At 40.8% G+C, this 12318-nt stretch overlaps 1 protein-coding gene across 3 annotated transcripts in view; it reads right to left on the bottom strand.

Annotated features, from left to right (window-relative positions):
• The window catches only part of ASTN2 (astrotactin 2), an 858139-nt gene that overhangs the window by 140863 nt on the left and 704958 nt on the right, over positions 1-12318 (bottom strand). For all 3 annotated transcript variants that reach the window (XM_059410933.1, XM_059410934.1, XM_059410936.1), the window contains 2 exons: positions 7331-7464; positions 5664-5812 (listed from right to left, as the gene is read on the bottom strand). In XM_059410933.1, coding sequence (XP_059266916.1) covers positions 5664-5812; positions 7331-7464 — 283 coding nt within the window. The remainder of the gene's footprint in view (positions 1-5663; positions 5813-7330; positions 7465-12318) is intronic.

The following is a 12318-nucleotide window of genomic DNA, read 5'->3' as shown; positions in this document are numbered from 1 at the left end:
AGATAACTATATCTATATATCTATATACTTATATATACAAATGTAGATTTCAATAGCTACCCATAGACCAATTCATTCAGCTTTGAAAATCTATGTATGCCAGGCCTTGCGGGAGGATTGCAAGTCCTAAAGACACAAGGCCATTGCCCTTTAAAACTGCCCTTTAAAAAATTTAAGCATTGAGCAGTGGAAAGAATGAAAGTCAAGTCATACAAGAAAGGATTACAATCTGTAAAGATGCAGGTAGCTATGTCATCACCTTCAAACTTTTGAAAGAAGAAGAAAAAGAGGTGATATCTGTATGGGGTGACCTCAGTATATTACCTAAAAATAAGTAAATTTTATCTCTATTAAAAAAAATAAAAAAGGTAATGCTTGGATCAGAGCTCTGGTTCCTGGGTAATCAAGAGAAACAAGAGGAAATCAAGAGGATTTCCATTTCTGGATTAGATGGAGAAACAGGGACTAGATTAATTTCTCCAACTTCCGAGACAAAGAAATTAACAAAGAAAAGAGAATAGTACTTAAAAAAAAAAGTTCATACTGGAATTCAGGCAACAAAGGACAGAGATGCTGAAAGATGGGAAACAAATTATGTGAGCCCTAAAATTTCCCCAGATTATTGCTTTTAACGGGTTTCTAGGTCATGGTGCAGAGAGAGGGATATTATAGATATACTCATGTACAATTCTCTACACTGGGAAGACAAGAGTTCTCAGTCTGGAGAGACCACAATGACTGTAGGGATAGAGGAATGAAGAAGAGAGAGCTACACAAAGAGAAAACTGAAGAGATCTGTGGAGGGTCCTGTTTCGATATTCAGCACAATACAGACTGATGAATTTAAGTGAGGAAACTACCACCTCAAGAGGATTAGATGGAACAGTGCCAAGTGCTCATGTAGGGGCCAAAAATAGTGCCTGTTCCTACCAGTCATACTGGAAAATCTCATAATTCACAGGCCATTGTGTGGAGCACATAGAAAGGTCTAGCCTCAGTAGTAGGAAATAATTAGCCCTAGACTAAACACTGCTCTGGCTCCACCTAACAAATCTTAAAAGTGAGACCCAAAAGAATAAAACTATTTCCAAGAAACTTAACTGTGTCCCAGAACAGAGTTCAAAAATATTTATAGGAATACAAAAATACCCAGCACCCAACAAGGAAAAAATCAAAATGTCTGGCATTCAGTCAAAAATTACCTGGCATATAAAGAAGCAGGAAAATGCAATCCATAACGAGGAGAGAAACCAATCCATTTAAACCGACCCAGACGTTAGAATTAGCATATAAAGACATTAAAACCCTTCTGACTCCATTCCATATGTCAAAAATGTTAAGGTGTGTGATATATTAATAAGACCCAAGTTGAACTTCTAAAGATGAAAATTATAATGTCTGAGATGAAAAATTCACCAGATGGGGTTAACAACAGGGTAGACTTTGCAGAAGGTACTGAAGACACAGTGCTAGAAACAAATAAAGAAGAAATAATTAGAGAAAATTAAAAAAAAAAGAATCACTTCACATGGGCAAAAATACATGTAATTGGAATCACTGAAGGAGAAGAAGGATGGTCAGGAAGAAAAAAAAAATATATATATATATATTTTTTTAATAATGGCCCCCAAATTTCCAAATATGATAGAATTATAAATCCATACAATCAAGAAACTCAATGAACCTCAAGCACAAGAAAAGAATACAATTACTCAAAATTGATATTAAACAGAAGATCTTACAAGGAACCACAGGACAAAAATGGTATGTATGTACAGGGCAACAAAGACAGGAATAAAGCAGATTGTTCTCAATGCAAACCATGCAACCAAGACAGAGGAGCAACACTTTTAAATTACTAAAAGAAAAGTCTGTCAAGCTAGAATTCTGTACCCAGCAATAACTTCTAAAAGCAAAAGCTGAAAGAATCAATCACTAATAGATCTAAAATACAAGCAATAGAAAAAGACATTCTTCAGACAGGACAATGAAATCACATGAAAATAGGTACGTGAAGGAATAATGAGCAGCAAAAATGGTAACTACCTGAGTAAATACATAAAATTGTTTTTCTTAAAAAGTAAAATTAATTTTCTTAAAAAAATAGTTTTCTTATTAAACATCTTTTAAAATATAATTTATTATTTAGGGAAAAACAGTAACAGAATTATGAAACACACACACACATATATAATGCAAAATATATGACAATACAGTAAAGGCTAGGAGGAGAAAAATAAAAGTATACTATTATAAGGTTCTCATACTATAAAGTGGTATAATAGCTTTAAAGGTATACTGTCATAAGTTGGATATGCATAGGTAAACACTAAACCAACCACTAAAATAAAATTTTAAAACATTCATAGTTAATAAGTCAACCAAAGAGATAAAATGGAATCATAAAAACACTCAATCCAAAAAAAAAAAAAAAAAGATAGAAAAAGAAAAAAAAGGAGCAAAGAAAGATGGGACAAGAGAAAACAAGTAGCAAGACGATAAACTTATATTGACTACAAAAATAACACGTTAAATATGAACAGTCTAAATATAGTCCAAATTAAATGTAATAATATCAGACAGGATTAAAAAAATTAAAAAGATCTACAGATATGTTGGCTATAAGAAATACATTTTAAATATAAAGACACAAATAATGCAAAAGTAAAAGAATGGAAAATTTTAGAACCATCTAACGCTAATTGGAAGAAAGCTGGAGTCGTTGTATCAATACCAAGACAGATTTTAGAGCAAGTAACAAGGATACAGACAACATTTTCACAGTAATAAAGGGATCAATTCATCAAGGGGATCTAGTGTTTCTAAATGTTTGTGCCCTTAATAACAGAGCTTCAAAATACATGGAGTAAGAACTGATAGACCTATAGAAAGAAACAGGTAAATTCAGAATTATTGTCAGAGGTTTCAATACCACTCTCTCAAGTATTGATACAACAAAACAGAAGATCAGAAAGCGTTTAGAAGACTTGAGAAACATAACCAGTTTGATCTGGTTGGCATTTATATTATTATCCCATTCACAAATAGAAGAATATATGTTCTCTTAAAATGGACAGGCCAGATTCAGGTCCATAAAAGCAATCTCATTAGATTAAAAATGATTACAGTCATAAAAATTAAGTTCTTTGACATTGTGAAATCAAACCAAAATGCAAGAGCAAAAAGATGTTTGTAAAATTCCCAAATATTTGGAAAATAAGTACCGTTAAATAAATTACAGTAAAGAACCCATAAATCAAAGAAGAAAACAAAAGGGAAATTAAAATGTATTTTGAACTGAATGAAGATGAAAATGAAAACTTAACTTATCAAACATAGGTAAACCACTAAAGCAGTAGTTAAGGGGAATACTTATATTACAAGAAAAATGTCAAATCAACAACTTCACCTGCTACATTAAAAATCTGGAAAAAAAGAGGAGTGAACTAAATCCAAAGTCGGCCAAAGAAAAGAAATGACAAAGATCCCAACAGAACTCAGTGAAACAGAAAACAATAGTGAAAACTGATGAAATGAAAGCTGATTGGTTTGAAAAGGTAAATAAATTACATAACCTTCTATTCAGATCAGTCAGAAAATAAAAGAAAGATAAGTTAAACTACCAAAATCCAGAATGAGACAGCGATATTACTACACTTTTCACAGATATTAAAAGAATAATTATAGAATGTTACAAACAACTTCTTGCCAGTAAATTCTGTAACTTATATGGCAAATTCCTTCAAACATACAAGTCTCGACCTGAATAAGTCTGTATCTAATCAGACAATTAAACTGGTAGTTAAAACCTTCTGACAGGGAAAACTCTAAACCCAGATATTTTACTGGTGAATTCTACTAAATAATTAAGGAAGAAATATTATTAACTCTACCCAAATTCTTTTAGAAAACAGAAAAGGGGGGAAATATTTTGCAATTTACTTTCTGTGGCCAGAATTGACCCTGATCATGAAAACAGATAAAAGAATCACAAGAAAACTCAGAATCTCTCACAAACACAGATGCAAAAATTCTAAACAAAATTTTAACACATCATATCCAACAACCTATTAAAAGAGGATAATGCATCATGACCACATGGGATTTATTTACTCTGGGAATGTAAGTTTTTTTATCATTTGGAAATCGGTCAATGCAATTTATGACATTTTTAATGCAATTTGCCATATTAAACAAACTAAGAAACATAAATTGTATGATCATTTCAATAGACTCAGAAAATTCAAAATCCACTTCTAATTAAAACAAAACAAAAATCTCTCAGCAAACAAACATTCAGTCTTTCGTCATTAAGTATGATGGTACCTAAAGAACGAGCAGCACTGTGCTGGGAGTATAACCTGATTGTAAAGCCTGGCTTTACCAGATACTGGTTGTAGGACTTTGGGAAAGTCACACACCTCTTTGGGACTCACTTACTTGATCTCTAAAACCAGGCGAAGTTAGAAATCTGCAGAGCAAAGTTAGAAAAATAACGGCACTTGTTCCTTTGCCCCTCATTCTCCATAATCAATTTCAACAACTATCCATGCACACAAATACTTCCACAGAACTAAGGTTTATGGGTAAGGGATTATATTATAGCACCTGGGTGAAGCACAAAAAGTAGGAAAACCTATGGTAAGCAGGTTAAGAAAGACAGATCCACTATCCTAATCCTCCCTGTGGAAGGAGAGAGAAGTGTGTGCCTGACTTCCCTAGAAACCCTGCAGCTGCCCTGTTCTAGCACCCGGCCAACACCCTTGGATATAGGTGGCTCCCAGCAGACTCTTAAGATGCTAGGCCCCCAGCTAGGACCACCAGCTATCCAGGCTCCAGAAGCTTTCATGGCACCAGGCTCCCATGAACTCAGGTTCCCAACCCATCCTGGTGCCTGCCAGTTCCAACAGGCCCAGGGGTGTCGCTGTGGCCTGGGCTCCCCTTGGCCCCAGTGCCAGACTAACTACCACAGACCCAGATTCCCAGGCTGCCTTAAAGCAACACCACCCCCCCCCCACAGACTCCAGCTCCAGGACGACATAGCTTCTTGGCTATGTCCGACATCAGAACTTCTCTCAGACATTCTCAGACTTTCTCCTCAGGGAGAGCCCTCAGGAGTTACAACCTAGCGGAACTCTCTTAAAAGTCCCTTTTCTCATCTCATCATGATCCAGTGTGCCTGAATCATTTCCAAATCCCTCTTCCTCAGCACTGAATACGAAACCATCTCACTAGAGATAACAGGTCTCACTCTCACTAGAAAAGGCAATTCCTTCATTTTCTCTTGACTTCAGTCCTAGAGAGAATATATTTCAGATTCAGGTATTCAAATATGTGACATCTATGCCTTTCCAAGCAGAAAAGGTTAAATCCTCTTCTGAATTAACTAACCCTTTGATCATGGACTTTGAGGGTTGAACTCAGAGAATCAGAAAGTTTTTCAGTTACAATTTACTATCATTCCCTACTGAAAACCATAAACAAACAAACAAACAAAAAGAACCCCACAGTACTGGGCATCAGGTGACCATCACTAAACAATGAAACCTCAAATGCCTTCCCGTGTCAGATGAGACTAAGTCTCCAAAGTCATTTGGAAAATCCATTTCTCTCCTCTGTCTCACTATCCTAACAAAATGGGAAGTCACGGGCTTCCTACTTACCTGTGTAGAGGTCCGTATCTGTGTACTCATCCACTTTCTTGTGCTGCAGAATATAGTCCGAGACCTTGGTCCCAATTGCTGGCTGAACGTCCACCCACTCCAAGGAGACAACCGTGCTGGATGGCTCTACTGTTGGGGACAGACGAAGCCTAGAAAGGGTGACAGGGAAGGCTGGTTGTTCTCCAGCAGTATGGTCTGCTCCCTCAAAGAGTCTGCATATCTCAAGATGAAAAGCCCAGGATTCAGGCTCACGTCCTGTTTTGACCCACCAACAAGCCTTTGTATGGACGCTGGCAATTCATTATACCTCTTTCAGCCTCCCCTTCCTTGTCCATAAAGCAGGGTTGAGAAGAGTTACCTTTCAGGATCAATGTGGGATCCAATAAATTAATCCAAGCCCATAATACATGCTCACAGAAAACTGATTAACTTTCCATTTGTCTAAACTGTATTCTCAGCAGTGCTTCATCATCAATTAAATTGATGATGCCTTCAAACACAGTAGCCTCAACCCTCTTGTCATTCTTTCCAATCCAATAGAGCAGTCAACTCTTTAATATCCTTAAATCAATACTTCCTCAGAGAGGGTCGGAGTCCCAGAATATCCTTTTACATGCTAAGACAGAGCAGAATGATTGAAGGTTATAACTGGAAAGATGCTTCGAGGCTGGGACGTGCAATCACCTCATTTCAAAGATGGGAAAGTAAGGCCCAGAAAAGGAAAATTATTTGCAAAAAATCACCCAGCAAGTTGGGGACAGAACCATGATGGTAGTAATTTTGCTTTGCTTATACCCAGCCCAGATTCCTTCTCTGTTTCCACTACACATTATAGTACCTCTTCAAGAACTATCTTACAGTGTAATCTCCCCAACACACACACAGAGGGGTGTTAAAGGACTCTGGTCCCTCCATATTGACTCCTGCCTCACTCGCCTATGCTCCTCACAGCATTGTCTGTCTTAACCCTGCTCCATCAGTCCAGATGGCCTCCTTTAGTGTCCTCAAATGGTTCATTTACTCAGGGATTTCACATGGGCTCTTCCGTTTGCCTGAACCATGACTGGTGCCATTTGTCGTCTGGAAAACTACTCCCATTTAGGTCTTTTTAGAGAGACTTCCCTAACTCCCTCCCCTCCAGCGAACACCCATTCTTCTCTCTTCCAACACTTCTTTTTTTCTTTCATATTTTTATCAACTTTTTAAACTGTATCATTTTTTCCTGTTTTTGCCCAGCTGTCCCCTCACTAAATGGTCAACTCCCCAAGTGCACAGACTATCTTGCTCACTGATGAATTCTCAGTGTCTGACACATAGCAGGTATTCAAAAATTATGTGTTGAATGAATAAATGAAATGACATTTCTTTGAAAAGGTTCTACACTCTCTTTTTCTCAGTGGCCCCAATTTCCACCAGTAGTCAGTGCCCAGTAAACCCGTTCTGAACAGATGAGTGAAGAAGTAAACATAAACCCAGGGCATCATTTAAAAAAGCAGATTTGTATTCTGCCAAAACTTCCTGCTTTCTCAAAGAGGTAGGTTCCAGAGACTTTAGGGATCTGGTGACATGCTCTGGAAACAGAAGCAAGTCATGGCCTGGGCTGGAAGGATAGAACTGTGAGTCCATGGAAAAGGGTGGCCAAAGGAAGAGGGACCATACATACGTACACGGGCTGCGGGAGGGGGCTGCAGTTGGGGAGCCCATTGGCATCAAAGGCGCTGAGGTCACATCTGCACCAGTCATCGATTACGTCCCCTTTCCCTGAGCACCAGTAGGAGCTCATCAGTGCACTCTTGAAGGCCTGGAAAAAAGGAGGGCAGAAGAGATGATGATGACCATGGTGGAGATATTCAGAGTGAAGGTCCCAGCAACCACGACAGCAGCTGACCCAAACTTCACAGCGATCCACCTAGGCACAGGACACCATCTCCTGCCCAAACACCTAGCACTCTACCACCAGGTTCTCCCATTCTGGACCATTCTCTCCCCAGTAGCCGGAATGATCATTGAGGCAGGATGGTAGCAGCCGCAATGACTGAAAACCTCCTCTGGGGCCTGGTACTCTACCTGAATTAACTTATTTAATTTTCTCCACTCCCATGCAATAAATATTATCATTATTATCATCATTTCCCCTTCTACCAATTAAGACACATGGAGGTAACTGGCCTGAGGGTCACAACCAGTAAAGTGATGGTGCTGGGATCTGAGGAAACCAGTGTGGCTCCAGAAACTCCCTCAAACTCTTTTTTTTAAATTGAAGTATAATTAACAGTGTCATAGTAGTCTCCAGTGTACAATATGAGTATTCAATGATTCTATATACTACTCTGTGCTTTCATACCAAGTGTAGTCACTGCCTCTTGCTGTGCTGACCACATGCCTCCCTGCATAGAAACCTTCAGAGGTTCCTCATGGCTCCCAGAATAAAGTCTAAGCTTCTTACTTGAGCTCCTGACCACTTCTACAGCATCATCAGTCACCACTCTAATTTTTCCTTGCGTGTCAGCCCCTCCAACCTCATGCAACTACTAACATTCCCACCAACAGTAAATTCCTGCTTATGGAAACTGTGCTCTAAATTAGGACAACAGATGCTTCTGTAAACGGCCAGATAGCAAATAATTTTGGCTTTGTTGCCAGGTAGTCTCTGCCACAGTTACTTAGCTCTGCCCTTGTAGCATGAAAGCGACATAGATAATACTTCAGATGAATGGGCATGATTGGGTTCTGATAAAATTTTATTTATAAAGACAGGAAGCAGGCTAAGTTTGGTCTAGGTCCACCGTTTGCTGACTCCTGCTCTAAATGATGATCAACATTCAATTAATGGCTTTTTTCATTAAGTTCAGTTAGCTACTGTATAGTACATTATTAGTTTTTGATGTAGTGTTCAATGATTCATTAGTTGCATGTAATACCTATGCCCAGTTAATCCATTCCCCTACTAAAAACAAAACAAAAAAGTCCTAACATTCTATATAATTGCAATGTGTCTCATTGTCTTTCAAAAAAAAAAAAAAAATCTTTTCTCCCTGCTGGAATATTCCCTGCCTCCCTTTCTTATCCTCCATTTCACTCTCCTGGTCTTAAATGATACATGCCTTTGCTCCAGGAATCCGACACCTTGAGTTCCTTAAGCCTTGAACCATGCTCCTCTCCTGGACATCATAACACACTAGACCACGCCTACTGTCCCATTCTCTTGCCTATCTCATTCAACAGATTCTGCTCACACCAAGGGTACAGGCCAGGCCTTATTCCAGCAAGTATTCTCAGAGGACTTGGCACAATTATCCAGTCAATATTTACTGAATAAATAAATGGACATTGAAAAACATCATTAGGCTCATGCTCAGGTTCAGGTGTGCGTCATGCTTTAGTCACTCCATTTATGCTGATGTTCAAGGCACTGGGATTCAGAATGTTTGACAGACCTTTCTTTGAACTTAGGGACATTAGAGAATATTGATCTCTTACCCCTTTATCAGGTAACAAACCCTAGGTCCTTTCTTTTTCTTTTATGTTTATTGCTGTGTACTTTTTATTTTTTTTTAAGATTTTATTTATTTCTTTGACAAAGATCACAAGTAGGCAGAGCAGCAGGCAGAGAGAGAGGAGGAGGAAGGCTTCCCGCTAAGCAGAGAGCCCGATGTGGGGCTCGATCCAAGGACCTTGGGATCATGACTGAGCCGAAGGCAGAGGCTTCAACCCACTGAGCCACCCAGACGCCCCGCTGTGTACTTTTTAAATGAGAGTTTCATACTGCCTATATCCAAGGATACCTGGTTAGCCAGGTGTCACTTTTTCCCTCCGCCATTGTCAAGTCTCAGGTGTAACATATTTGTGCAAAGTGGGTCTGGGATCAACATCCTTAGCGACCCAAAAACACAGATGTAGGGGGAGGTGTGTATCAAGAATGCTGTTACAGCAACGCACCCAGCAACGCATCTTGCAAATGTCTTGCTTCAATAATGTTTGGGCAGATATGCAATGATGTGGAATGAACAAGAGGGTATTATGCTAAGTGAAATAAGACAATTAGAGAAAGACAATTATCATACGATCCCTCTGATATGAGGAATTTGAGAGACAGGACAGGGGGTCGTAGTGGGTAGGGAGAGAAAAAAATGAAACAAGATGGGACCAGGGAGAGAGACAAACCATAAGAGACTCTAAATCCTGGGAAACAAACTGAGGGTTGTGGGCCGGGGAGGTGGGGGTGGGGGAGAGGGTGGCTGGGTTATGAACACTGGGGAGGGTATGTGCTATGGTGAGTGCTGTGAAACGTATAAGCCTGATGACTCAGACCTGTACCCCTGGGGGAAATAATACATTATATGTTATTTTTTTTTTAATGTGAAAAAAAAAAAAGTGGGCAGAACAGACCCAAGGACACCCCTCCTTCCAGCCTCTGACCACCCTCCAACCTCTTCCAGTCACAACCTTCAGAACCATCTGCTCAGCCATTCTCTATCTCCAGGACCAGCCAACACTGTATTCTGAGCTTCGCTCCTCATTGCTGGTCAAATACGAGTTCCTAGACTCGTCAGTTACTGCACCAACGTGCAGGCTGTCATTAACTACCTGGTCAACCTGCGTCTGTGGGCCTCCGACACCTACCTCCCTCTGGGCTTCTCTTTCCACCTCAACAATGTGGCTCTGGAGGGGGTGGGTCACTTCTGTGAGTTCACTGAGGAGAAACGCAAAGGTACCGAGCATCTCTTGAAGGTGCAATACCAGCCCAGCAGCTGCGTCCTCCTCCAAAACATTCAAAAGCCTTCCCAGGATGAGTGGAGTAAAACTCTAGTGCCGCAGAAGCCACGGTAGTTCTGGAGAAGATGCTAAACCAGGCCCTTTTGGAGCTGAAAGCCCTGCGTTCTGCCCAAGAGGCTCCCAGCTTGGGGACTTCCTGGTGAACCACTTCCCAGATGAGGAGGTGAAACTCATCCAGAAGATGGAGACCACCTGACTCACCTTGTGGTTCTGCTGCCCCGCCCCTCCCCCACTGGGCTGGGCTCCTATCTCTTTGAAAGGCTCACCCACAAGCACAACTAGAAGCCTCTGGAGCCCTGCAGCCTTCGAGGACCCTCCATGGCACTGCACCCCCCCACCCCTGCAGGGGTTTCACCCTACGCCTCAACCTGTGGTCCCTCTCCCTGTGGCCACCAGGCAGCTTTTTAACCACCCCAGATCCCTTTCCCAAACTGTGGGCCAAAAGGAAACAAGAAAGGTTTTTAGAGGAAAAAAAACAAAAGAGAATGCTATTGCGTGAGCCTTCACCACTTTTCTCTCAGTGCCCCGATAAGGAAGCTCCAATATGCCCGCTGAATGAATAAGTGATCTCATTTCTCCTGAATTAAGCGTAGTGATGAAAGACATTTAAAAAAGAATTATAATAAAAGCTAATGCTCATGAAGCACCTATTACACAAGTGTAGATGCTTTAAGGCCATTAAAAAATTAAATTAAAAATCATGGTCTTCATTTACAGGTATAAGAACTAGGAATTAGAGCAGTGAAACGATTTTCCCCAGATGGCACAGCAATCCAAGTACTGGAAGCAGAATCCCAACCCAGATCTCTGTGACTCACAAACACGGGCCTTTTCTGTTAAACCATGTGAGGCAGTGGGGGAGACCCCAAGTAAGGTTGCCAGATTCTGTAAATACAAATACAGGAGGCCTAGTTAAAATCAAATGTCAAGTGAACAAGTTTCTTTTTTTTTTTTTAAGATTTTATTTATTTGACACACAGAGAGAGATCACAAGTAGACAGAGAAGCAGATAGAGAGGGGTAAGTAGGCTCCCTGCTGAGCAGAGAGCCCGATGCGGGGCTCGATCCCCGGACCCTGAGATCATGACCTCAGCCGAAGGCAGAGGCTCAAACCACTGAGCCACCCAGGTGCCCCAAGATTTTTTTTTTTTTTTTAATTTAAGTACATCTCTTTCAGTGTTTGCCTAAAGTATGTAGGCCAGAGTCTGGCACAGAGTCATAGCACTATTCCTACCACAAGCCAGAACCTATGTTGGAAACAAACGTCCGTTATTCAGCACTGGGTGGGGGTCCCATAACGACAGACACCAAATGGGATCGCATGAGGTCATGCTGACTGATGGATCTTCCTCTCCCTCCACATGCAGGTTCCCCTTGACTAAAATTAACATGCAAAATGGCTCATGGCTTAACATTCTGTAACCTCTCCAGGCAGCACTAAGGGCTTAATACTATGTTGGTGAAATCCAGGGCCGTGGGTGAAAGTGACCCAGATGGTAAGAGACCGCTTTGACTCTAGCAAGGAGAGGAGAGAGAACATCCTGTTTTGTGTATGTGCTTTTGTTTTTGTGTGAGTGTGTGTTTTGTAATCAATAGTCGCTTGAGCTTGTGGAAAACAAAACAGGAAATCTCTCTGGACTCTGTGAGTTTCACCATCCAAGCTGCTCTTGGGAAGAAATCCTGCCTGGGAGTCTCCACATCTACTGGCTCTTTCCCAGGCCAAGAGGAACAGAATGGGGACTGGTGCAATGGCCAGGCAAACCCTGGAGAGAGCACAAACACACCCTGATAAAAGGCCTACATCAAAGCAGGGGCCCTGGCTAGGTGGCAGAAGCCAGCATTGTGTCACGGCAGGATCACTCTTTCCTTCTGTCTCCAGC

Source organism: Mustela nigripes, chromosome 9 (genome assembly GCF_022355385.1).
Source record: "Mustela nigripes isolate SB6536 chromosome 9, MUSNIG.SB6536, whole genome shotgun sequence".
Classification (NCBI taxonomy): domain Eukaryota; kingdom Metazoa; phylum Chordata; class Mammalia; order Carnivora; family Mustelidae; genus Mustela; species Mustela nigripes.
The sequence above is the reverse complement of the archived record's forward strand: the minus strand, read 5'-3'. Positions and strand labels throughout refer to the sequence as shown.